Source organism: Daucus carota, chromosome 1 (assembly GCF_001625215.2).
Source record: "Daucus carota subsp. sativus chromosome 1, DH1 v3.0, whole genome shotgun sequence".
Taxonomy (NCBI): Eukaryota; Viridiplantae; Streptophyta; class Magnoliopsida; order Apiales; family Apiaceae; genus Daucus; species Daucus carota.
Window position 1 is genome coordinate 40577896 of NC_030381.2, and position 26661 is coordinate 40604556.

At 33.4% G+C, this 26661-nt stretch overlaps 4 protein-coding genes across 5 annotated transcripts; 1 reads left to right on the forward strand and 3 right to left on the reverse strand.

Annotated features, from left to right (window-relative positions):
• Positions 1 to 5077: 5077 nt before the first annotated feature.
• Positions 5078 to 8073, reverse strand: LOC108218633 (cytochrome b-c1 complex subunit 7-1, mitochondrial-like). Its single transcript, XM_017391700.2, has 4 exons — positions 7916 to 8073; positions 7577 to 7734; positions 6791 to 6838; positions 5078 to 5364 (listed from the first exon to the last, which is right to left on the reverse strand). Exons 1-4 carry the CDS (start codon positions 8007 to 8009, stop codon positions 5296 to 5298), a joined length of 369 nt encoding a protein of 122 aa, XP_017247189.1. The 5' UTR covers positions 8010 to 8073; the 3' UTR covers positions 5078 to 5295.
• Positions 8074 to 8919: 846 nt separating this feature from the next.
• On the forward strand, positions 8920 to 10212 carry LOC108199277 (cytochrome b-c1 complex subunit 7-2, mitochondrial-like). Its single transcript, XM_017367031.2, has 4 exons — positions 8920 to 9095; positions 9187 to 9344; positions 9553 to 9600; positions 9971 to 10212. The coding sequence occupies exons 1-4, from the start codon at positions 9020 to 9022 to the stop codon at positions 10037 to 10039; spliced, it is 351 nt and encodes a 116-aa protein (XP_017222520.1). The 5' UTR covers positions 8920 to 9019; the 3' UTR covers positions 10040 to 10212.
• A 639-nt stretch (positions 10213 to 10851) lies between these two features.
• On the reverse strand, positions 10852 to 15047 carry LOC108205315 (cytochrome b-c1 complex subunit 7-1, mitochondrial-like). Of its 2 annotated transcripts, none has more exons than XR_010287245.1 (4): positions 14798 to 15020; positions 14465 to 14622; positions 12216 to 14096; positions 10852 to 11116 (listed from the first exon to the last, which is right to left on the reverse strand). XR_010287245.1 is itself a non-coding variant. In XM_017375231.2 (4 exons), exons 1-4 carry the CDS (start codon positions 14889 to 14891, stop codon positions 11048 to 11050), a joined length of 369 nt encoding a protein of 122 aa, XP_017230720.1. In that variant the 5' UTR covers positions 14892 to 15047; the 3' UTR covers positions 10852 to 11047. The 2 variants fall into 2 exon arrangements, 1 of the variants encoding a protein (XP_017230720.1); XM_017375231.2 differs by having other exon boundaries at positions 12216 to 12263; positions 14798 to 15047.
• Positions 15048 to 15767: 720 nt separating this feature from the next.
• LOC108205226 (zinc finger CCCH domain-containing protein 22) lies at positions 15768 to 22186 on the reverse strand. Its single transcript, XM_017375087.2, has 4 exons — positions 21976 to 22186; positions 19579 to 19890; positions 17363 to 17423; positions 15768 to 16978 (listed from the first exon to the last, which is right to left on the reverse strand). The coding sequence occupies exons 1-4, from the start codon at positions 22105 to 22107 to the stop codon at positions 15987 to 15989; spliced, it is 1497 nt and encodes a 498-aa protein (XP_017230576.1). The 5' UTR covers positions 22108 to 22186; the 3' UTR covers positions 15768 to 15986.
• Between the last annotated feature and the right edge of the window lie 4475 nt (positions 22187 to 26661).

Here is a 26661-nt window from a genome sequence, read left to right on the forward strand (position 1 = left end):
ATTCAAGACTCCTCTGACTTTGTTTTTGTGCCATTTATATTTTACGGTGTTATGGAAGAATTTTGTATTACGATCTCCCTCGAGCTGCCATTTAACTCTCGCTTTCTGCTTCCACATTGCCGCTCTATCATCATATAAATTCCCCAATGTCACACTAATAGCCTTGCTTTTTTCCATTTCTCCCCGCTCATCAGCTAAGAATTGTTCCGATTCTAAATTTTTTATCTTATCCTCTATGTTCCCATTCTCAGTTCTGTTCCACACTGCAATCCACCTCCTAATGTGACGGATTTTTTGATGAAAATTTCCAGTGGCCTCCAGTGTCCATATATCCTTAACTCTATCCATCAGCTGGTCATTATTGAGCCAACATTCAAAAATCTTAAACGGCTTGGTACCCCAATTATCTTTGCCCTGCGATAGGAAAATGGCCCTATGATCAGAATTCTTTCTTCCTAATACTTCCACCTTCCAACTTCCTTTCGAGTAAAACTCCCAATTAAGAAGTACTCTGTCTAGCTTGCTCATCTTGGCAGCAGGACCACACCACGTGAAATTAGATCCCTCAAGCTGAATTGTATTACTTTTAGAATTCAGAGAGAAAAAAATTGTATTAACTTTTGGAATCCTTGAACCTGATTTTTTAAATATAATCCTATTTCTTTTAGGATTACTAAATAAGAAACGAATTGTATCATCTTTAGGATTCAATAAGAAATATTAAATAAAAAGAAAAAGAATTGTATTATCTTTAGAATTCAATAAGAATAGAGTTGTATTACTTTTAGAATTCTTGAACTTGATTTTTTGAATTATAATTATATTTTTTCTCTCTGAAATTTAAGAAAAATTAGAAGACCGAATCGTATATAATCCTATTTCTTTTAGGATTACTAAATAAGAAACGAATTGTATCATCTTTAGGATTCAATAAGAAATATTAAATAAAAAGAAAAAGAATTGTATTATCTTTAGAATTCAATAAGAAAAGAGTTGTATTACTTTTAGAATTCTCGAACCTGATTTTTGAATTATAATTATATTTTTTCTCTCTGAAATTTAAGAAAAGTTAGAAGACTAAATAAGAAACGAATTGTATCATCTTTAGGATTCAATAAGAAATATTAAATAAAAAGAAAAAGAATTGTATTATCTTTAGAATTCAATAAGAAAAAAATTATATTACTTTTAGAATTCTTGAACCTGATTTTTTGAATTATAATTATATTTTTTTCTCTCTGAAATTTAAGAAAAATTAGAAGACTGAATCGAACAATTCTAGAGACGCCCGCATTCCGCGCTTCGCGGCGGTGTTATAAATTTTGATATGAATAGCATAAAAATTATTTTGAGTCATCTTCCTGTTAAACATATCTTTAATAAAAAAAATTATAATTAGTATAAAAATTTGTATAAGTGGCCATCATGTCAAACACAATACCAATAATAAAATTAGTTCGAACTTCCCTCCCGTCAAAGACAATATTAATCAATAATTATTATTTTTAAGATAAAATTAAATATTATAATTTAGATCAAAATTAGTTTGAGTCGCTCTCTTGTCAAACACAATACTAATAACAAAACATTATAATTTAGATGTTAGTTTGAGTCGCTTTACTATCAAACACAATGCTAATAAAATTATTCTAATTATGATAAAATTAAAGATTATAACTGGATAAAAATTAATTTGAACCGCGGTACCGTTTTAACAAAAAGAATATATTATAACATGGACAAAAAATTATTTTAGCCACTTACCCGTCAAACATAATACTAATAGAAAATTTATTATTATTTAGATAAAAATTAGTTTAGGCCGCCTCCCGTGCTCGTCAAACACAATACTAATCAAGAACCATTTACATTATTATAAGATCAATATATGATTCCTATTTTATATATCCTATTTTATTTTGTAATTATTTTGCCGTTTTAACCAAAAAAAATTATAACATAGATAAAAATTATATTAGCCACTGTCCCGTCAAACATAATACTAATAGAAAAATTATTATTATTTAGATAAAAATTAGTTTGGGCCGCTTCCCGTGCCCGTCAAACACAATACTAATCGAGAATCATTTACATTATTATAAATTCAATATATGATTCTTATTTTATATATCCTATTTTTTTGTTAATTATTTTTATTTTATGATTCCTATTTATTGGTTAAAACCTGATTTTTTAAATATAATTCTATTTCTTTTAGGATTACTAAATAAGAAAAAAATTATATCATCTTTTTTTTAAAACAAAATTGTATCATCTTTAGAATTCAATAAGAAATACTAAATAAAAAGGAAAAGAGGTGTATCATCTTTAGAATTCAATAAAAAAAGAGTTGTATTACTTTTAGAATTCTTGAACCTCATTTTTTGAATTATAACTATATATTCTCTCCGAAATTTAAGAAAAATCAGAAGACTGAATCGAGCAATTGTAGAGACGCCCGCATCCTCCTTTATATATATATATATATATATTGATTGATAATAGATATAAATTACTATTATATTTTACTTAGATTTAAGACAAAATATAAATATTACATCAGATAGTAGGTGCTAAATTATTAATTAAAATTAAATTTAACAATCATTCAGTACGATAGACAAAATTTAAATTTGTTACAATCAAAATCTCAAAACTATTGAATAACATAATTGATCTATTTTCCACATTAATTAATAAAATATTAATAGCAGTTTTATTATTTTAGATCAAAATTATTTGTTTTTATAATTTTACATCTAATAAAATGTGTTTAGAACAGTATTAGATTAGTTAATAACAATTAAATTAGGCTATTACGTGAGCTCGTGGGTTTACCCAGTGCGCACCCGAAGGGTAGCGGCGGCGGGTTCCTACGTTAAAAAAAAATAAATAAATAAAAAAAAATAAATTGACTTTTAACACAAAATTAAAAAAATTTAATACACTGGTGGATAAGTCTAAGGATACCTTGCATTGATTAGAACAAGGAAAGGCTTACAGGATAACTTTGACCAAAGCAGGAAAGTTTCATTATTCTCATATTTGACAGGAAAGCAGGAAAGTTTTTAATAGGTATACAATCTCATGACAACATTACACGTATCCTTTTGTTGGTAATTTAAATATGGTTTATCTTCAAGATTTTGTTGCGCAATATGTATTTATGTAACAAAAACCTACCTCCATAGAGCACAGAGCTTTTTATAATTGTTGTTATGGAGGCCTATAGTCATCTGTGGGATCCTCTTCCAGCCATTGAGGAGATCTATGAACCATATAACAACTTCTATGCTTATGTTTCATCTTTGTTTTTCAAAAATTATGGTTTACATGATCACATCGGTACTCATATTGGACTTGAAAATTACGGTTTACATGATCACGTTGATACTGATCTTGGACTCACGTTTGTTCATGAAAACATGGATGATTATGGTTTTGATGATCCTATCTCTTCGATGAACCCCATAGGCACTCCACCAAACCAAGTGTCAATCGACGATTATAATGTCTGTGGCAATGACGATGAGGTTATGTTCCTTTATGAAATCAAGGCCCGCCCTCAGCTCTCCCATAATTATCCTCTCCAGACTCTAAACTCCAACTCGACAAACTTTGATCAAGGGCTTGAAGATGAAACTTTCTTGGATGGCGTCGATGATGAAATTGCACAACTTTGCAGTCCAGATACTAGTAATGCTACTATGGAGAACCCGAGTACTGTCAATCCAGAATTGCTTTCTTCAGATACACATGGTACTCAACTCGACGAAATCCCAAAGTACAGTCTTTCTTACGGAGCAGAGGCGAAACAAAATCAATATTCCTCACTAATAATGCACGAGACCTGGCCCACCACGTCTCAAGAGAACAAGGAAACCCTCGGAGCCCAAGGACGAAGTCAGAAAATTAAAGTGATGAAAGTTGTTGGTGCTGGAGAGGAGGAATCAGATGAGTGGGCATGGAAAAAGTACGGGACAAAGAAACTGAAACGCATAACAAGAAGTTAATACAGATGTGCAAATGAGTTTGAACATGAGAGATGTCAAGCAAAGAGACAAGTTAGCAAAAGCTGTAGCCATCCAGATGCCTACGATGTCATATATATTGGTTATCATAATTATAGTTCTCCAACTTACAAGAGCCCAGAGAGGAAAAGAACAAGGTATGGTAAAATCAAGACCGAGCAAGAATTCTGGAGCAACAACTGATCAGCATTGTCATTCGGCTTTCAAATAATTATTTTATCTTTAATTTCATATATTTGTTTATGTTTTTGGTACTATTGTTATAGTTCATATGGCTTATGAAGTTTACATACACCTAACTAACCTATTCACAATTCAGTTGCAGAGGATCTTAATTTTTCTTTTATAATTACACGTACTAAAGTCCAACCTTCATTTTATTTGTAGACTGGATAAACATTTCACTACTTGACTACTAAGCCAGTATCACTGTATCACAGCATAAATCAATTCTAATGACAATAATGCTATCAGATCTTAACGCCTAAGTTGTCACAAACCTTACTAAAGCTGATACCCAGCAGGAGTGTTGTACAATATATATCAGATATAATCCACAGCAAGGGCAGATCTACAATTCAATTTATACCCAGGCTGGAATAATTATGACATCCGATTATGAATACAGGCAAACAATCAGTAATCAAACTAAATACCGAACTGCCATAAACATGGCACTCAAGCCACTTGACTAAAGAAAAACAATCTTCTAGCAAAACATATAGCAAGTTAAACAGTCAGTTCCTATACTTCCACATGTTCCTAATCCTACATACATCTTTTGGAACACTAACAAACAATTAATAACAAGACAAGGTTACAATAATATCTGCAAAATGAGTTATTCTTATGATATCTTATTCAGGAATACAAACAACAAATAACACAAACAATATGGCCAAGCAAGTAAGCAAACATAATATACAAGATAGAAGATACTGTGACAAGGATACCTGCAGCTGTAGTGCAAATTACTCTTGATAGAATGCATATATAGATATTGAGATATATATCAATCAAATAATTAATGATAAAGGCAGCACATATTTAGCAACTCAACTTTTGTAATTCCGATATGCATTCAAGCAATAGTCTACAACAATAGATAATCAACATACTTTAAAAGGTGTGCTTGGTACAAAATACTAAAAGGTCTGTTCGAGACATGTCAGCATAAACATACACAAAGGAGAATGACTTCTGACTCTCTTGGATTTGATTTATTCAGCTCACAAGAATTATATAAGAGCAAGCAAGTATTGAATTAAGGGATTGTGCGCTGGTAGAGGGGCAAAGCACCCAAAGCTTTCCTTTCAGCATTCTCCCGCTGTACCTATGAACAGAAACCCAAAACAGTTTGATTAATTCAAAGCACCACCTTCAGTATATAAATATCACTACATCTCAGTTTACTCGGAAAACACTTATAGGCACACTTTAACAACTAAAAAAAAAAATTTGTACTTAATAGAATGTCTTCTTTGTTGCTGATGGGGCGTGCAAATACAAATCATATGTGTGTTCCGTATCAAGCTTAACTTAAACAGAGTACTGACTACCAATTGAAAGTTATTGTACCCTCCATGACAGGGATATTCAATGTTCAACATTTACCAATCCTCTAAATTTATATTAAGGTCTGTGTATTATATATTGCAAGACCTGTTTTATTCATTACCAAATTTTATTCTTCATTTTGAGTTGTTTAAAGCAAATGCCAAATAAACAAAAACATCAATATATTTTAAGGGCTGAACATATAACATTGATCCCCAAAGTCGGGCCACATCCTCCATCAGTGTTACTTATTATCTTTCAAACTATGTTCACAAAGTCATAATAAGCAAAATTACATAAATACCATACTACAAACAATACTCTCTGTTCCACCACTTTATAATTCTGATAGGTAATATGTGAATGAAACTTAATACTTGATATCCTAATAGCCACTTCTACATTCGGTTTTAGACATCAGCACATTTGAATGTAAAGTTTAACATTTTTCCTACATAAGATATTTGCTTGATATGTGGAATGTTGCATTCAAGACAAATTTAAAAAAGGAGCGGTCGATAAAGAAGCAGAAACTGAGTAATACACAAACGGAGAAAAAAAAAATTAGCACAAAGCATGTACCACATTCAGATGGAAAACATATCAGAAACGAACAAACATATAAGTCTTAGAAAACAAGTACAGAACTAATTTCAACAGTACATAGCATATGAAATTCCAGGCAGATGATGCATACAAGTCCATGATTGATATGCTTCAAAAACAAAGACAGGCACAATCGCATAATAAAACATTACTCCCTCTGTCCCTCTCATTTCTTTACAGTTACTATTTTTTGATGTCCCTCTCATTTCTTTACATTACCATAAATAGTAAGTTTTTTCAATCATTACACCCACTATCTTCCCCCACTATCTCATATTTAACAATAAAAACTACTATTGCACCCACTACTTTCCTCCACTATCTCAAATCTATTATTAAATATTGATGGGTCCCACCACTTTACCCACTTTTCATCTAACTTTACTCATTTTTCATACATTGTCTTGGTCTCCGTGTCCCCCTCCAATGTAAACAATTGAGGGGGACGGAGGGAGTATTAATTATTCTTGTTTGATGACTGATGAGGACAACATCACAAATTAAAATGCCAACTATATTGTCAACTTACAGGTTATGTCATGCAAGTATTAAAGAGTGACAAAAATATTATTAACAAAGCATTATAAGTTTCTTACAACGGCCAACATCTCTCGAACATAGCTTCTAAATGGAGTCTGCATTGCCTGAGAAAACAAAAACAAAATTTAAGCAAATAGGACAGGGCTGTCCAATCAAATATTACAGAGCATATTAAATGTAAATTTAAATTAATTTAGCTGATATGAACATTAATGAATATTATTCATAATAACTACTAAATTTAAAAATATCTATAAACATTAATAAGCCTGGGCAGAAATGCGAAATAGAGTTAAGTCAGCAAAAAACATCAAGTCATATAATAAACTAAACATATATCATCCAGCAAATTCAGTTATGCTTAAAACAACGTAAGCATTTCTGAAGCATCCTTATTAAACATCAAAGACACATGTCACCTTCTCATATGTAACTGCATAGCCTAAATATAGCTTAAACAAAAGAGAAATCAACCACTTTCCTATTGTTGTCCCAAAAGAGTGTACACTGGAAACAATTTCTAAATATTTTAAATTTAAATGGCCAAACGATAAGAAAAATAAAGATTATCAAAATGAAGTAATTTATTAAAATCTATAACTAACTAACTGTTGATATGTTCTCATTCCCTATCACTTTTTTATTGCATACAGTTACTAATATAAGTAGACATACTAGCACACCTCAAAACAAAGAGTGTCGCGACGTTTTCAAGAAGAACTAGTTACAACAACACCGAAAATATGTTTACAGTGTAACAGATTAGTATGTACAAGATGTCAAGATTTAGGGTAAACAAACAAGAGGGTCTTAATTAGATAGGATAGAAAAGAGCAGAAGACCTGGAGGTCCTTGGGAAGGGAAGAGTGCTTCATGCTGAGATCCATACAGCGCTTGAGACGCTGGTTTCGAGCATGAACTACCTCTTCGGGAAGCCGATTAAGCGCCTCATTGATGTCCAAAGAGAATTGAGGATCGTACAAATCGTCATATCGCAGACCTAATTACCGCACAACTTATGAGAACAAATCGGATACCACAGAAATAAACAAACAAGCATATACATACACAGAACAATCGATACAATAGCATCAAACAAGTACAAATCTCAGGTTCACAAGAGTCTAATCTATTGAGAGAAAGAGAGGGAGAGAGAGAGAGAGAGAGAGAGAGAGAGAGACCGTATTTGCGGAGGCTTTGATCAACAGCTCTCAGGTGCCACTTAGCGAGCGGATTTCTACTGGGATCGGCGAACCATCTCATCAGCGACGCCATCTCTCCTCTTTGACCCCTGCTCTCGTTTCTTTTCTTTTCTTTTTCTGTTTCTCCTCGTTTTCTACTGACGGCTAATCGATACGCGGCCCAAATGTTTAGGCCCACATATTTCCGAAATTTTGCTTAATTCAAAAAAAAATACATTTCTTGGCGCAAAAAAAAAAAAAAAAAAAAATACATTTTCTTAAATAAAGCATTTACACACCCTGATTATAATTATAATCATTTCAAATGGAATATATGTTTAAATGCATACGTGAATGGAACATGTTTGTGTGTTCTTTTCATAAAAAATTAATAAAATTACACGATATCTAAAAAACAGTCGCGTCGAACAAACATAAAATAAAAACAATTGTTGATTAATCTATTCTTTATGAAATCACGCGATTAGTTGAAACTGAGTTATCGGTCTTTATTATAATCTCTTAATAACTTTTATCACTAAATCAGAGCTCATTCTCTTACAGACAAAAGAGAGGAAAACAAAACTATATTTATTTCTGTGCATTTATTATTTTAATCTTTTTATCTGTTTTGATATAGTAATAATAATAATTATATAAATGAGTTTTTATTATATTACTTTAATATAATTATAACTATATTTAACTATTTTTATATAAATAAATTAATTTTTATGAGAAGTGAATATAATAAAAGCTATATACTTAAAATCAATTTTTTTCCCCCTTAAAATTTCAAAAAAGTCTATAGTGAATAATCTCACCTTACATGTGTAACCATGAAACAAATGAACATCATGACATCTCTTCACATAAAAAGTAGAAAAGAAAATATTAATTATCATAGAAATCAAAAATGCAACATATTATCTTGATGAGTTTCTGATATTGTTACTGAGTACACGCAAATGATGCCGCAGTTGGTGTATAACACATACAAATTATATTTGACCCCAGCATTCATACTTGGATCACATATTCACACCCTCCACACAAAACAAAACAAACACATACATCTCAATCTTATACACAAAGCTAGCTAAAATGATGAAATGGCTGGCTAGAAGCCCCCTAGCAAGGATGCACAGGCTTGCTGTAGATCGTTCCATCCGTAAATACGGTTAGTATATAGTATTTTTCATAATAGGTGCTCTAATATTTGTACTATGATGAATGTGCATGGATTTGAGGTTTTGAATAATGTGGTATAGGTCTCCGATACGACGATCTGTACGATCCTCAGTTTTCTTTAGACGTGCAAGAGGCTCTGAATCGGCTTCCCAAAGAGGTGGTTCATGCGCGAAACCAACGCCTTAAGCGTTGCATGGATCTCAGCATGAAGCATTCTTATCTCTCCAAGGAGATGCAGGTGTTTATATATGATTATTTTTTGGTTTTAGCATATTATTGTCTTAATCATCAGAAATTGAAATATGAATCTGTCTTAATTCTTATATATGTGAGATATGGTCAATTAATCAAACAAGATTTATGCAAGTTATTTATGATTGTAATATTTGATAGGATGTTCACTAATTTCTGACTGAATCAATTTACATTTATCTATTTATTTACAGGCGATGCAGACACCATTCAGAACCTATATTCAGGAAATGATGGTGGTTGTAAGTTGTTTGGCTTTTAATGCACTTTTCTTAAATGTTCTGAGGAGAGAACATAATAAAATGAATAGTTATAAACAAGTTTCATGGAGAAAGGAAAAAATATGGGACAATAGTAAAATATGAGTGTGTCTTAAAATTTTATGATGACAATTGTTTCGAAGAACATTTCTTCCAAAACATGTGAGACAAATTTCTAATTTGAATAGTTTAGAATGAAATGATTAAAGGAATGAGAGTTTTAAATATTTTATTCATTCATTTCAATTTAGAACACAAATTTCATGAAATTCTTCTCCGTTCTATTCCATCTAAGTTAACACAAAATCTTGGGAAAAAGTTATTAGGTTGCTTATTGGCTTGTGTTTTATAGGTACTCCGGGAGAAGGCTGAACGTAAAGCTTTGTGTGCTTTGCCCCTGTATCAACGTACCATTCCTTGATTCCTTTCCTTTATTTGCACCACAAATTCTTTCTTTGCTAATAATTGTCCCTGAGTTGAAAATCATGAGCTTTTTGATGAATAATGCATCAACTGATACACTCACAAGTCTTCATGTGTATGAATATTTGAAAACCTAATAATTTTTAATAGAAGCTTGTTAATTTAGCTGCCTAATTTGCTGCAAGTTTTTGTTGAGACTAAGACAATCTCCAAGCACATTTCTGTATATATTAAACTTGTCAGCTTTATCATTTAATTGTTAGCTTAATATTTTTCCTCAGAAAATACGCACTCAATCAAAAATAAGTTACCGCATGACAAAATATATATTTTACACAGCGAAAACATATTCCAAACAAACATTTCTTTATAAAAAGGTTTAAACTTCTTTCAAAAAACAGATGTTTATAGAGTTGAGAACATCTCTTTATAATTTTGTGAAGTAACATCCTTTTTTTGGTATTATCTATAGGAGTATCATAACTATTTTGTATATGTTAGATTCATAATTAGACATCTTTTCCTTTAATATTTATAGATCTATAAGCAATAAAAGATTATTGTACAATATATTTATTTAATATACACCTTCAAAATAATTTAGTTTTCTACAATTATTCTTTGGAAATGGGCATGAGTATGATCAGCAGATAATTTATCACGGTTTTTACCAGCGTGTTTGCAAATTCAAAAGGTTAAATTGAATACCCAGCATTATATGTAATATTTAATTACTAAAACCAAAATTCGTTTGCCGCAATTACAAAGAAATTTAATTGTTTACTGGTAAGTTTCTAATGCCAGTAAAAGTTGAGTGACAAAAAATTCATACTTTAAAAGGTGTACTTGGTACAAAATACTGAAAGGTCTCTTCGAGAAATGTCAGCATAAACATACACAAAGAATGACTTCTGACCGTCTCGCATATGATTTATTAGATAAACAGTTCTAATTTTCAGCTCAAAGGAATTATATAAGAGCGAGCAGTTCAACTCCAAGAATCAAATTAAGGGATTGTGCGCTGGTAGAGGGGCAGAGCACCCAAAGCTTTCCTTTCAGCATTCTCCCGCTGTACCTATAAACAGAAGCCCAAAACAGTTTAATTAATTCAACACACTATTTTCAGTATATCAATATCACCACTTCTCAGTTTACTCAGAAAACACTTAGACACGCTTTAACATCTAAAAAAATGCTTTGTACTTTTTAGAATGTCTACTTTGTTGCTGATGGGGCGTTAAAATACAAATCATATGTATGTTCCATATCAAGCTTCACTTAAACAGAGTACTGACTACCAATTACAAGTTATTTTACCCTCCGACAGAGATATTCAATATTCAACATTTACCAATAAGGTCTGTGTATTAAATATTGCAAGACTTATTTTATTAATTAAAGAATCTTATTCTTCATTTCAAGTTGTTTTAAAGAAATAAACAAAAACATCAATATAATTTTAAGGGCTGAACATAACATTGATCCCCAAAGTCGGGCCACATCCCCATCAGTGTTCTTTATTATCTTTTAAACTATGCTCACAAAGTCATAATAAGCAAAATAAAACAAAATAATTACATAAATACCATACTACAGACATTCCTCTCTGTTCCATCACTATATAATTCTGATAGGTAAGATGTGAATGAAGGTTAAAACTTGATATCCTGATAGTCACTTCTTCATTCGATTTTAGACAAAAGCACACTTGAATAGAAGATTTAACATTTTTCCTACATAAAATATTTGCTTGATATGTTGAATGTTGCATGCAAGACAAATTTGATTGAAAGGGGCTGTCAATAAAGCAGCAGAAACTGAGTAATACACAAACGGAGAAGCAAATTTAGCAGGAAGCACTTAGCACAATCAGATGGAAAAATTATCAAAAACAAACATAGTCTTAAAAAACTTGTACAGACAACTAAAACAGTACAAGGTATATGAAAGTCCAGGCAGATGACGCATATATATCCATGATTGATATTCTTTAAAAACAAAGACAGGCACAACCGCATAATAAAACATTATTGGTTAATCTTGTGTGATGACGGATGAGGACAACACCACAAATCAAAATGCCAACTATATTGTGAACTTGCAGGTTACGGCATGCAACTATTAAAGAGTGACAGAAATATTATTAACAAAGCATTATAAGTTTAAGATCTTACAACGGCCAACATCTCTCGAACATAGCTTCTAAATGGAGTCTGCATTGCCTGAGAAAATAAAACGAAAATTTATGCAAATAGGACAGGGCAGTCCAATTAAATATTACAGAGCATATTAAATGTAAATTTAAATTAATTTAGCTGATATCAACATTAATGAATATTATTCATAAAAAAACTACTTAATTAAAAGATATACATAAACATGCAGCACTATTAGGTAATGTTGAAGTTGAAGGCTGAAATATTATTAGAAAAGCCTATAAACTAAATCTGAAATCTTAACTTGTCGCTAAGCACTAGTATTGGCAACAGTATAAAATTAAAAGTGATTAATTAGCTAATAAACCCAGTTCATAAACATACTACACCCATATTTTTAGTAAGATTTTGTACAAACATGCATGTTTTTACATACTAGCATCTTTTTCCTTTTTAATTAGGTCCATCAAAAGAAACCTTCATACTCACAGACACATTTGTCTCCACCAAAACTTGAATTCCAGACCTCTTGATACCTATGAGTGGTATCCATTTAGCTAAGTATCTAGGGATCAAACTGACAACCTTAGGTGTAACTTTGGTAACTTTTATAATATTATAAGAATCCTGTCTCTGGTCAATTAAAAAGGATAAATATCAAGGGAAATACAAAACAGAGACCAAAATTTTATTTTATGATGCATGCGTTAATAAAATATCATAAGCTAGTTATTCAAAAGCTACAATACTCTATTTTCCTGGGAATGAACCAGTTGATATTTGTGTGGTACTTCATCCTTAGTTCCGTGGAGTTGATCTTTATCAACTATGGAGTTGTAAACATATATTAGGATGATAGGCAAATACATATCTCTGGAGTCACTACAATCTATAATGTGCTTCTAGTTGTGCACCCAATAGTTGGACCAACAATTCAGTGAATGGAGGACGGCAATCATACTTGTTTTATAGATCAACACTGAACAGAACGGAGACCAGTGAGAGGCAAATATTAAGAAATTAATAAGCCGGGGCAGGAATGCAGAATGTATTTAGGTCACAAAAAAAACATCAAGTCATATACTAATAAACTAAACATATATCAGCAAATTCAGTTATGCTTAAGACAACGTAAGCATACTACCACTATTATGAAGGTAACTCGGAGAGGCTTTTCGGAGAAAATGGTAACTGGAACTCTGGTTTAACTTTCTGGATCGAAAAAGATTTAGCCTTGTTTTTTATCAAACAAAATAGCAAACTTTTGCAGGTTATTTATGGAATAAAGCCTCACAAAGAGTCAGGTACGGAAATTTGCATAAATATGTGACACAGGCTTCAAATATTAAGGATCCTTCTTCATTGTCAAATATATACCATGAGGTTCTACTGAAAGACCGAGCACAGAAAATAGAAGTTAAAGATTATGAAATGAGTCCGCAAAGGTACAATTGCCCACATGAAATAGGCACTGAACTGGTTGCTGGTTCAATACTTGTTGCAAGTGAGAAGCTAGTCAATGTACATCCTTTTGACCAATCTAAAATTCTAATTGATAAAGTGAATCAAAGTACGGGATTCCAAGGTGTAATTATTAATAAGCATATCAGTTGGCACACACTCGGAAAATTAGATGAAGGGTTAGAACTGCTAAAACGGGCATCTTTATCTCTTGGGGGGCCAGTTATAATACGAGGAATGCCTCTTGTTGCTCTATCTCGAAGCATGTGAAATATCGTGATCAAGACGCGGAACCAGAGATTCACTTTCTTGATCACTGGGAGACGCTAGATGTCATAAAAGCATTACAGGCGGGAGACCGTTCTATTTCGGACTACTGGTTATTTATGGGGTACTCAAGTTGGGAAAGGAAGCATCTTTTTGATGAGATTGTAGATCCTGGAAAATAAGCAATGGTATAGAACATTTAGAATAGCCAGAGAGTGATTATGCTCGCATGTTAAATTATTCAAAGTTTCGAGATCTTTAATCAAGATTTTTAAGACCGGGAAAAGAAGGTAGACTGAGTATTAAAGTTATTAAAAATCTATAACTCACTAACTGTTGATTTGTTCTCATTCCTATCACTTTGTTATTGCACACAGTTACATATATAAATAGACAAACTACCACACCTCAAAACAGAGTCTCGACGTTTTCAAGAAGAACTGGTTACAACAACACCGGCAATATGTTTATATTGTAATACATTAGTATGTACATGATCTCAGGGTCTTAATTAGATAGGACAGAAAAGAGCAGAAGACCTGGAGGTCCTTGGGAAGGGAGGAGTGCTTCATGCTGAGATCCATACAGCGCTTGAGACGCTGGTTTCGAGCATGAACTACCTCTTCGGGAAGCCGATTGAGCGCCTCATTAATATCCAAAGAGAATTGAGGATCGTACAAATCGTCATAACGCAGACCTAATTAACGCACAACTTATGAGAACAAATCGGATACCACAGAAAGAAACAAACAAGCATATACATACACAGAACAATCGATACAATAGCATCAAACAAGTACAAATCTCAGGTTCACAAGAGTCTAATCTATTGAGAGAAAGAGAGGGAGAGAGAGAGAGAGAGAGAGAGAGACCGTATTTGCGGAGGCTTTGATCAACAGCTCTCAGGTGCCACTTAGCGAGCGGATTTCTACTGGGATCGGCGAACCATCTCATCAGCGACGCCATCTCTCCTTTTTGACCCCTAATCTCTTTTCTTTGCTGCTTCTGTTTCTCTTCGTTTTCTACTGACGGCTAATCGATACTCAAAGGCTGCTTACATTTATATGTCCCAACAAATTCGGCCCAATATGTATGTGGATGAAATCGTAACTGAACGTCAATGTATTCTTTTATGATCCAAAAGTCTCTATGTACAGTATTGTGTCTGTCCCGTTTATTTTTGTTGTTAGCGTTGGCTTTCCACCGATCGATATATTTTTTTACAAAAATATATAACTTACTTTTTGATATTTTCATTGGAACAAAATTTTAAAAATAAGTTATATATTTTATTTTTTACAAGAACACTAAAATGCGTGTCACGTTCTAGTTCCTGTCTCTGTTCCCGTTCACAGTGTATATACTCCATTTGTCCCATAATAAAAGTCAGGCTTTTTATACGTAATTTGAGATATAAAAAAACATACCTTTATATATTATTATTCAATTTTTTTTGAATAAAATATATATATTAAATTTTTATTCCATAATAATCATTAATTTCTTTTATATTGTAATATTTAATTTATGTTTCCTCTCATGTGATATTTTTGATTAATTATTTAAATTAGTTGAAAGTATTTTAATTACGGGTCATGTCTTTTATATTAGTATCAATTTATGAAAATTTAATCATTTTAATTATTCAAAACTAATACTATTATATTAAAATTAAAATTTATTACTTTACTATTAATATGATATGATAAAAATAAAATTGATCATAAAAAATATGTTAAATAGGCTCAATAATGAAGGAGTTGTGACTAATTTTTTTGTAGTGACCACTTTGTAATGAGGTGGCATAAAACGGTATCCAAAAGGACGTTGACCCACTGGCAATGACTTACAATGATCATAGTATCTTTTCAAAACTCAAGTCTTGTGCCACAAGCTCGCTTCGAAACACAGCTCCACAGGATAACTAGAACTGTAGAATTGCAAACATACAAACTACACGGATTCGACGCCATTCCTTAATAAAGGACTCTAGTTTTACAGATCAGATTTAATTATGAAAAACAAGCAATGAGTACATAGGGATATAAAACTCAGCAACTACTAGAACTTGAGCCATTTCTTTTCCCTTTCTTCACTAGAAAGTGCAGTTGAAGCAGATGCATGAGCCGCCTCAACCCGTTCCAGAGCTTTCCGAGTCTCGTGAAGTTTTCTCATAGCAGCCTCATATACCACCTTCTCTTTCTTGTTTCGGGTAACCATTTCTTCCAGCTTCTCGATTCGCATTCTCAATTCCTTCACCTCATCAGTATAAGCAACTAAAGCCCGCCTATCTTCGTTGTTCCCCTTCTTAGAGGACTTATTCTGCTGATTTATTCCTGACCTTCCACCATTTAAGGCTTCACTGTGCTTCGCAAGCTGGGTATTAATAAGACTAAAGACATCAGGGCTAGGTTCCTCTGCCTCTTTTGCTGCCCTAGCAGCTGCTGCAAATTTCTTGTCGCGTTTCCTCTTTCCACCTCTGCTTCGTTTCTTTTCAGTGTTATCATTTTTCTCTCCATTTTCTCGAGATTCCAGTGCATGATCAAGAGATTGCTTTGATGGAAGGACTCTCACAGAGATGGGATCCACAATTCCCTGACCCGTAGCACCAAGACCCATACCTTCGGAGTAACCCATACTAGCCATCATCTTTGAAGCAATGCCACGAGTGTGATTCTCCCATTTCGCAAAAACAGCAGTTTCAGTCTGGATTCCCCTCTGCAGGGTAGAATTTTCCTGAAACCCTAAACCTTCTGAGTTATCTTCGTCATAGTCACTATAATCAGAATGCTCAGAGCTTGAGTTGTCTTCTTCATCAGACAACTGAGCATATGCAGACAATGAAATAGATTCAGTTCCAAGCTTTAAAGAGCTTCCATCATCTAGAAAAATAACTTTCGCCAGACTAAGTTTGTCATCCCATAATTCAAGTTCCGCCTTCCGCCAAATGCCAGCTTTACTGTCAGCGACAGCCCAAATACTAGACCCCGCCATCGATTGATCCCAAATTGTGGGCCTATATGTCTTCAAGGAATATATTGGGACATCAATCCCTACAAAACAAATAACAATATTCAGTTTATCATAGGGGATCTTAAATAAAGTGGCAATCTCAGCAAGCTTTACGATAAAAGATACAACACAAAATACGAGGAATACTAGTAAATTTTGCAAATTCAATTAAAAAAAACAGCGACACATTAGACCTACCCTTTTTTTTAAAAATATAAAACACCTGTATTTGAATATAACCACCAAACCACATGATTAAACATCACTCGCGATATAATTATTAGGTGACCCAAAAAGAAGACTCAAACCGCACACGTGTTTCTCATGTGACTTTCTTAGATAAAAAACAGGTTTTGAAGAATGGACGAGGCCTACTATTGTTTTTTAGGGAATACTTGCAGTTACATAGAACAACTGTAACATACCATGTGATAAGCGGCAACTAGAACCAAATCGACATCTTTGCTGTTGAAAGAACTTGCACATCTGCACTTGCGTGGTCCAGCATTAGTAATTTGATCTCTAATACTTAATCTAGTAAGTTAACAATTATTGTCTATGTCTATTGTCTAGACTCATGTCACTTCAAATGGATAAAAGGGAAAAACTATGCATAACTAATAAGAAATTTGTTTGAATATTTAGCAGTTTACTGATACAACCTAAAAAGTGAATGAAGAGAGAAGCAATTCAGAGCAAGGTGAAGGATAACTTGAAATATTTTGGACAAGGTAACGCCTAGAGTTCGTAACACTAGCATGGTAGCATAAAACCTTTGGACAAGGCTCCACAGACACTTTGAGTGCGGTGTCCTTTACACTTCATAAAAGGAAATACTCAACACTTCTATAGGAGAAACGAGAGTCTACCGAGTACCTACACCAAATCTTTAGGAACTCACAAGGCAATACCAAACTCTGATGTCAATCTTTGATAATCAGAACTCTGCAATTTATTTCTTGATACTTGGAGGTGGAGTGGTGGTGGTGATCAAATGACCACCTCAATTTTAGGATGAAATATGTTAAGTGACATAGCAATAATGGAAGAATGGTGTGAATTAGATTAAAAAGAAAGATTGCTATGCAGAAAAAGCCCAAGGCCCAAAGCTTTTGATTAAAGAATAATAGACTCTAGTCAAACTAATATCCTCAGATTCTTTATTGGTAGTAGTCATATTTGCCTCATCTAGCTTGTTTAGTATGACTTAGGAGACATTTAGCAGATTTAAAATGATATCTATCTGAACAATTAAAAATACTGATAAACATTAGTATTCATCTCAATAGTTAAAGTTTCTGAATGAATTACAAAATTAAATACTGAATGAACAAAAAAAATGGTACTCCCTCCGTCCCATTTTAACTGCTTTTGACTTTTTTACACGTATTTTAAGATGTTAAAAAATCACATCTAAACATGATTATTCTTTACAAAATTTATATCAAATAAAAGTTTAGAATCTAAACTTTTATTTGATATAAGAATTGAATTTTTTATTGAGTGTAGATATAATATTTTTACACCTCAATATACTTGGAAAAAGTCATACAACAGTTAAAATGGGACAAAGGGAGTACATTTTTTCAGGGCACTAATTTTTTTTGCCAGAGAAATATCTTAATGCAGTGGGAGTAATCAAGTAAGCTCATGGGTTTTATATCACACAGTTGTTTTAACAGAAAGTAAAATCTAGGTACAAATTCTCTATGCATCAAGATGGTTGAAAATATGTTCTTATTCATGAGGGCATAAATGATCTTATGGATGGTATGTCTAAGCTGACCCATCCATTTTATAAGATAACTATAAGCATCATCTAAGTCCTGATATGAATTAATCAACTATGTTATGGAGTTGCTTTTTTAAGTCTACAAATGCTCGAACTCTTGGAAAATCTGTAGTATTAATTCAGTACTATAACTATTAGTCAAGTCGGTGAAGTAAATATTATTGACTTTTTTAAATGAGAGTTGGTCAACTATGTTGGCAAGTTTACTAGATTTCTAATAAATATTGAACTTCTAAGCCTCACAGAAAGTACTTTTTTCTGTTTAATATTAGTTCTAAGGAAGGCATTATCACCAAAACCTCTCTAAGTTCTCAACATACTAGCTAGCTACTCTTAGGCCTGATCCTTGTTATCCCTAGACTCCTATATAAACTATAGATTTAAGTTCCCCAAACTGAGTACCTGAGAGAAAGGCGGCACCAAAAAAGATCTGGCCTGTGCTCCAGATATGCCAAATGTAAAGCTCGCAAGGGCTATCTAGTAATTACTGTCCTTGTAATGTTCTTTGACATTCAATAACATTGTTTCTTTACAAACTATAACAAACTTATACTTGTCTGTCAAACATATCTAGGTCAACCGGTTTTAGCTCATTCTTCTACTAATAAGTTCTTTACAGAAATTTAGTCCAATGCAAATGTTGATGTGCAGTTATAGTGGACTACAATACAAAATCTACAATTTAGTTGTCGATACTGCCGATCATAAAAACTATTCATCCGGAGATAATAATAATAAATCACTGGTTCTCTGTATCTGTCTAGAGAAATTTCACTTTGGTAGCAACAGTGAAAACAATTCATGATGCGACTGCAGTATGCAAAAATGAGATCTGGAACTTATACTCACCAGCATGTTTTCAGATGTTGGAGTCAAGAAAGAAACTTTTGCTTCATCAGACTCTTCTAGACCAATTACTACACCATTATACCATCGTCCATCTGTATGTCTAAATCTACATTTAGATCCGATTGAATAACTCGGATCTTTCAGTGGTTCTGCTTGGAGATCTGGTGTATCAAGAGACTCAACCATGACATCCTCGATAGTAGATTTGGTACCTTGTAGGGCAACATCAGTCTCTCGCAACAACCTTGCACGCTTGAGATGAAAAAGCCCATCTTCCGCATCTTTACTTGCCTGAACAAGCTCCTCTTGAACCTAGTGAAACACAAACTTTTCAGGAAATTCAAGAAAAGCATATATATCTACAAACGAATAACGATATGTGTGTGCGTGTGTGTGAGTGAGGGACCAACAAAGACGAGAGTCATCAAGCAAATAATATAAGCAAACATATATAATGAAAGCAATAACTTTGTCCTCAAACCATAGTTTTAAAACTAGGCCCAGTGAAATTTTAAGGATATATACTTGTACAATGTGAGAAAAAAGATGAAGAATACATTGATTCAAGACCAGCAAACCAGACAGACGTTTCGAAAAAAACCAGACTAACCACTAATCAGACACTTTTGGATGACTTAGGCGAACTAGACAGCATATTGACAAAAACAGACAGATTTACTGCAATGTTTTTTTGTTTTGTTTTTTTTTGCTAAATAGATTTACTGCAATGTTAAGCAGTCTGGTCTGTCTACTTCGCTAAAATGTACATTAGCTTTAATTTATTGTTTCCCATAATTAAGGTTATTTGAGATTGAGTATATAAAGCAGACAGAAGTTGAATTGAGCACCAAATTTCATTTTTGCTTCGTCAGTCAAAGTAAATCTTTTGCATGACAAATGTTAACAATTACCGCATTAACTATTCAAAAATAGACTAATTAATGAGCTCAGTTAGAAGTTTGGTATATATTTAAGAGATATATAGCTTTGGAATTCTTATTTTGTCCGAAATTTCAATATCCCTTTGCAGCGCTCTCTTCCAACCCTCTTAAATGCCATCAACCCCCTCCCTCCCCACTAAAAAAAATTTTGTATATCTATTTCTACTATTCAAATTTTCAAAATCATGTTGTGTTCTTTCGCTCATAGTTCTTTACTTGAAGACTAATGTCTCAGCTCTAGAATCCATACAAAGAAGTATCAAATTTATGATAACCAGTTTAACTGTTCCGTTAAATATTAAGTTTGAACACTGGACTAATTATTTCATGATAACCAGTTATTAAGTCAAAATAGAGAGAAAATACAAGAAGGCAAGTACAGTAAGCCAATCAGATAATGGACAGAGATGAACTTCAACAGAGATAAAACTTCAACAAAAGGCAACCAAATTTTTAGCTGAGGAAGAAAAGGTCATCAGGAAATTTAACATGCTGTTATTTAAAGGACATGAGCTTTGGACAGCGATAGTCAGGTCTTAGAAACCTAGCAGCAAAAACAGCGCAGAGGCCACAGTTGGACAATCGCAATGGGAGGCACCACAAGAGGAGCTACTAAATCAAACTACATGTCAAATGAAGAAATTAATTATTAGGAAGTATATTATTAGCTATATCTTATCATGGATAATTATATTATTTCCCAGCAACTAATGTACTAGCCTTCAACCTCAATATGAACTAAACAAGGACAAGTCGCGCACACATTTGTAACCACGAGCGCAACTAGCACTTAGCAGATACCAACCAATTTGCATCTCTGATAAGTACCCGAACTCTCCGATTTTCCGCTCATACCCATAACCCATGTTCACCAGGCATGTCATGGGTCTGGCTATGGGGCCTGAGAAACTGAATACTTCACTCAGCAACAATATAGTTTAAAATAAAAAAAGATCTTGACAACTTGTTTATAAGGAGCAAGGTTCATTGAAAACTTGTTTGTGTTACATACAAAGTCAGGAACTTCGTCTTTGTCTTCATTTTTTTGTTAACTTTTCTTCATGTTACATACAGTGCCGAAACTAATTTGATTTACATGATGCACATTAGTATATACCCTATCCGATCTTAAAATAATCCGAATATCAGCTTAATTCCCGGAAGCTAGTGCTTAACATCAATCACGATTAGTCGCAACTGAAGAAACTATATAATTAAGGGATGTCCCAATAATGATTTGTATTCAAATTCATATAACATATTTACATACACATCTAAGACAAACCTAAATAGAACATGAGACAGTAGAAGAATAAAGGAAATGTGTGTGTGCAAGGAAGAGAGAGAGAGAGAGAGAGAGAGAGAGAGAGAGAGGGAGAGAGGGAGAGAGAGAGAGAGAGAGAGAGAGAGGGAGGGAGGGAGGGAGGGAGGGAGGGAGAGAGAGAGAGGGAGAGACCGCAAGAAGTTCAGAGTTGGAGGGGTCGGAGAGAAGGGCATGGGAGATGGCAGAGAGGGAGTCTCGGTGTTCATGTAATTGAATCTCTAGCTGTTCTTCCAAAACTCTCTCTTCTTCTTCGCCGGTCGCCATTTTAGGCCCCCAAATACTTACCCTGTGTTTATGTATCAAGCAACTTTGATTTTGGTCTTCAACAAAAAGAAAAAGAAAACCATGATTTTAGAGCCAACTGAAGTTTATATAATGATTTATTAAAATTAAAATACTATGGGCCTGTTTGTGCAGTGGAAGCTTCTTTTTTTCTTGACCTGAGCTTCTACTTTTTTTCCAAACACTTTATTAACTCTTTTATTTCTCACTTCTACTCCACTTCTATAATTTAAGTAAGAAGTTACTTTTTTTAAGCTAACCCAAACGGCCCCTATATCACTCTAGTTATGGACAATAAATAATTGGGAAGAAAAACTAACTCCCAGCTTAAATTAATTTCTGACTTATTTATAGTTTTAAGCCAATTTTTAATTCACCACACAGACCCATTTCTTGAGCTTAAAGTCGGAAAAACTTAAACACTGCTTATATCTTTATATAAACACCATCTTTATTTTATATCTTTTTCGTCCATTATTTGCAAAAAAAAAAAAAAGTTGTTTTAAAATTCAACTTTTAATGTTTGAATATTACATTTTTTATATCATTATCAATAACATATATGATTTTTAAAAAGTCAAGCCTCAGTCTGAAATTCATCTAAGAAACCAAAATTTCTTGAATAATCGAACATTGAATAGGTACGTCCATACATTAATTAATTGGTATATATATATATATATATATATATATATATACTCTATCGGCCCCCTCAATTATTTACATTTGGAGGCGGGGACTCGGTACGTATTTTAATACTCATATAAAATATAGTTTGATAAATTATTTTGAATTTTTTATTCTGAATACGTATTTACTATCTAAATTTTTATACAAAAAGTAAAAATTCAAAAAAAAAAAACACTATATTTTATATGTGTCTTAAAATGTGTGTCAAGTAATATAAAAAAGTATAAAGAAATGTGAGGGACGGAGAGAGTACATTATAGGAAATATCGATATGTATAAAAGGTAGGTGCCTGTTTGGCAAGACTGACTTGTGACTTTTTTCCGTAAGAAGCTTGTTTTCACTTTTTTGGCCGTTTGTTTAAAAAGCCCGAAACATTTATAAGACATTGAGAATGCTAGGCCTTTCCTTCTTTCACAGAATGTAGTTCTCATTTCACTAATTCACTTATTAATTTTAAGCGAAACCTCTTTTTTTAAAAGTTTATCCTAATCCGTCCAGAGTTTACATGTTAATAACTAACAGGGGACTGCAGTCTGCAGCAACGAAGTTTATTTTGTAACTTTTGTTGTAAGCTAGGCAGTACGCAGTAGGCACTGTCAATAGTAATACATACAAACAATTTTCAGGTACATTCACCGACAAAAACAATAATACAATGATAATGTAAAAAGTGTAAAGTGCGGGTCTTTCAGGAATGATAATTTAAACCATTACCTGTTTTCACTGAATCATGCAATGTAAGGACAAAATGCTTGTCGCAATCTTTGTATCTAAAAAAATAGTCTAGTATATATACCCTGCTATAATTATATATCAGTGTTGTACTTTTAAGTTCTTACCCTCACCATACACAAGATCTCTAATTTTACATAGTTACAATAATGGCTAAACAGACGCAGTTAACAGCTATCGTATTTGCCCTTTTAATGGCAACAGTAGAGATAAAAGGAGGAAACAGATATAATGTAGTCATGAGTAGAGGCTGCAGAAGAGGAGGCCGCGCCATTCGCCCCTCTGTAGAGTCTCCTACTCTCCATTTATCTCCGTCAGAATTATCACTGACACCGCCTCCAGTTGCTCTTCAGTCAGAACATTCGCGATATGAACTTAACCACAGGGGTGGTGGAGCCGCGCAGTGGGAGGTTATAAGAGGAAGAGCTCATCCGTAGAACTATATTTTTCACATTCTGTGGTTTTCAATTGTACAGGCCTTACTTTCTGGCTGATCTGCATCTTTGAATTCTAGTTTCATATGATAGTTTGATTGAAATAACTGAATAAAACTTGAATCAGTTTGATTCAGCCGGAAGCCGGTTAAATCTTACAGAGTGAATACTTTGGTTTTTCATTCAAAAGGGTGTCGAAAACACCCTTGTCGTAATTTGGAATCAAACTTGTGATCTCTCCCAACCAAAGCTTTGATAGTTTGATATCTTTTTAAGTTACTACAGTAGTTCTCTCAAAACCTGGTAGCGTTCGGAGCACTTAGCATGATCATACTGTATACGTTGTCATTTCTTTATTGCAATTTGATATTGGGAAAAACATTAGGTTTGCATTTTAACAGTGGCCTCCATTGTCCATGCTCCCTGCAGTTGTATTGACATCATGCTGGTCTCTTGTGAAGAAAGGATCTTATTTTATATCTTTTAAAACCCTGGAATTTTCATGTTTAAGCACCAATACAATGTGATTTATGTTAAACACGGGCATTTCTAATTATTCAAATTATATATATACTAGAAAAGTTCCGGTCCTATACAAAGAGACTAATCCACTTACACAACACACGCACTCTCATTGGAGTAAATAACCAAATATCATCTAGACTCTGGCAAGTAAAAGTGAACCACCAAATTTCTCATCTTTTGGCAAGATTAGGATAAGTTTTAGCATCTTGAAATACACAGAAAGGTACAAATGCAATCAAATATAAACAATGCAGCATTATCCCCTCAAAAAGGGGGGAACATAGTATTAGAAAGTGTATAAAATTAGATAACAAAATATCCGGAGAAATAAGCCACACTTATAATTCATTCCCCGTCTCTACCTGACCAGCTAGCTAGCTACTTAACTACATATATGGAAAGTAGTAATTCGAGTTTCTGACACAGGTGATTCGGAGGGAGGAGGAGTGGGAGGCTTCATAATGGAACAGATTACACCTGCACAAATGATACCACTCTTTCTGCAACATGCAGATACGACTGCATTATGCCTAACTCCTCGTTTTACAGCTACTACTGTGATTAGCAGCAACAAAACTAGAAGTGTTACCTCTGTATGTTTGACATGTTCATCTGGAATTTAATCAACTTGAATACTCTGCTATTTTGTTTACTTTCTTGTTTTTTTACGTGGATTTGTCTGCGGTCACCAACACATGTCACCATCTAAGAAACGTACAAATTACCAGTTAATGTGGAATGCAGATATGTTCCTTACCTCGGAGCCAAAACGAAGCAATGCTTAAAAACGTCATTAAGGTAAAACTGAAGCAAAGGCCTCAGAGTATAAACTCTTGTCACATACAATCATATTAGAGATGCATACATCATACTAGCGCCATTAGTTGGTCACGGCAGACAGAATTTAACGCTATCCCTGGTTTCATTATGATTAACATGCCAAGGGCAAAAATGTTGACAATATTATTAGATTTCTTCAGAAGATACCCTCTACTATAAATAGGTGTCACCGATCTCTATTAATCCTTAACCTGTGCAAGATCTGTGATTTCATACATAATGGCTAAACAGACGGGATTAACAATTCTATTAGTGGTCCTTTTAACGACGACAGTAAAGATAAACGGAGGAAATAGATATAAATCCATCACTTCCACATGTTGCCAGAAAGGAGGTGACATTTACGCGTCTACACAGTCTCCTACTCCCTCTTCATCTCCATCGGAAACACCTCTTGCAGTGGCTCTTGTTGCTCCTCCTCTTCCAGCAAAATCACGACGTGTAATCAACAACAGGGGCGGAGGCTTACAGTTAGAGGTCACCGCTGCTCCCTAGAATCATTATATGTGTGCAATGCGTTTCTTTTTTATGACCAAGGCGTTATGTCTTCAGGTATTTGTTATCACTATCTGGCTCTTTTTTCTTGTTAAATATTGTTATTTACTTGTAATGAGTTGAACACTTGAACCGTGTGAAAGATGTGAAAAATGTAGGTCTCCTGTTGTAAACTACTACCGCTTTTATTATGCTTTGATCATGCTCGTTTGTTTCGTTACGTATACCGGTTTTATTATACTTTGATTATGCTTGTTTGTTTCTTACCGTGCATTTTTATTTCCAGTACACTCTCATTTTTGAACGTCTCATTCATTCAATTTTATATGTTTAGTGACAAGTTTATAATATTAAAGTTTAACTATAATCTTCTGCCACACTCAGTGGCGGCGGAACTGGAACTTAGATTTAGCGGGCTTAGTTGCATGGTTCACGACCAGATCGGGTATATAAAATATTATTTCTTATGAATCGAATCGGGTGCGATGATCCGCGCATCCGGTTCGCGGTTCGATATATTGATCTCATTTAGTAATTTTTTACTAAACAATATATAGTCTACTTATGATTTTCATGATTAAAATATTTATTTTACTCGAAAATAAAGAAGTAAGTTAATCATAAAATGAATTGTAAGATTATTTAATTAATGGTAGAGACCTTCAATACATATTTATAAGGGGATCTAAATCTATTTTGTAAAAACATATGTCTTGTGTGTCTTTTCTTTTCATCTGTATCATAATCCCACCTCCTTTGTTTTCTTATTTCTATTACGGGTTAATTATCAAGTTGGTCACTGAAGTGGGCTTAATGTAT

Bases quoted from the DNA above. Each gene is read 5' to 3' on its own strand.
- LOC108218633 (XM_017391700.2), bottom strand. From the start codon at position 8,009: ATGGCGTCGCTGATGAGATGGTTCGCCGATCCCAGTAGAAATCCGCTC. The intron at 7,735-7,915 runs GTCTCTCTCTCT...TGCGGTAATTAG, and splicing joins TCAAAGCCTCCGCAAATACG to GTCTGCGATATGACGATTTG. The intron at 6,839-7,576 runs GTCTTCTGCTCT...TTGTTTTCTCAG, and splicing joins CCCTTCCCAAGGACCTCCAG to GCAATGCAGACTCCATTTAG.
- LOC108199277 (XM_017367031.2), top strand. From the start codon at position 9,020: ATGATGAAATGGCTGGCTAGAAGCCCCCTAGCAAGGATGCACAGGCTT. The intron at 9,096-9,186 runs GTTAGTATATAG...AATGTGGTATAG, and splicing joins TCGTTCCATCCGTAAATACG to GTCTCCGATACGACGATCTG. The intron at 9,601-9,970 runs GTAAGTTGTTTG...TGTGTTTTATAG, and splicing joins TTCAGGAAATGATGGTGGTT to GTACTCCGGGAGAAGGCTGA.
- LOC108205315 (XM_017375231.2), bottom strand. From the start codon at position 14,891: ATGGCGTCGCTGATGAGATGGTTCGCCGATCCCAGTAGAAATCCGCTC. The intron at 12,264-14,464 runs GTCTTCTGCTCT...TTATTTTCTCAG, and splicing joins CCCTTCCCAAGGACCTCCAG to GCAATGCAGACTCCATTTAG. The intron at 11,117-12,215 runs GTAAGATCTTAA...TTCTGTTTATAG, and splicing joins TTCGAGAGATGTTGGCCGTT to GTACAGCGGGAGAATGCTGA.
- LOC108205226 (XM_017375087.2), bottom strand. From the start codon at position 22,107: ATGGCGACCGGCGAAGAAGAAGAGAGAGTTTTGGAAGAACAGCTAGAG. The intron at 19,891-21,975 runs GTCTCTCCCTCT...GTGTTTCACTAG, and splicing joins CCAACTCTGAACTTCTTGCG to GTTCAAGAGGAGCTTGTTCA. The intron at 16,979-17,362 runs GTATGTTACAGT...TTTGTTTTGTAG, and splicing joins TAGTTGCCGCTTATCACATG to GGATTGATGTCCCAATATAT.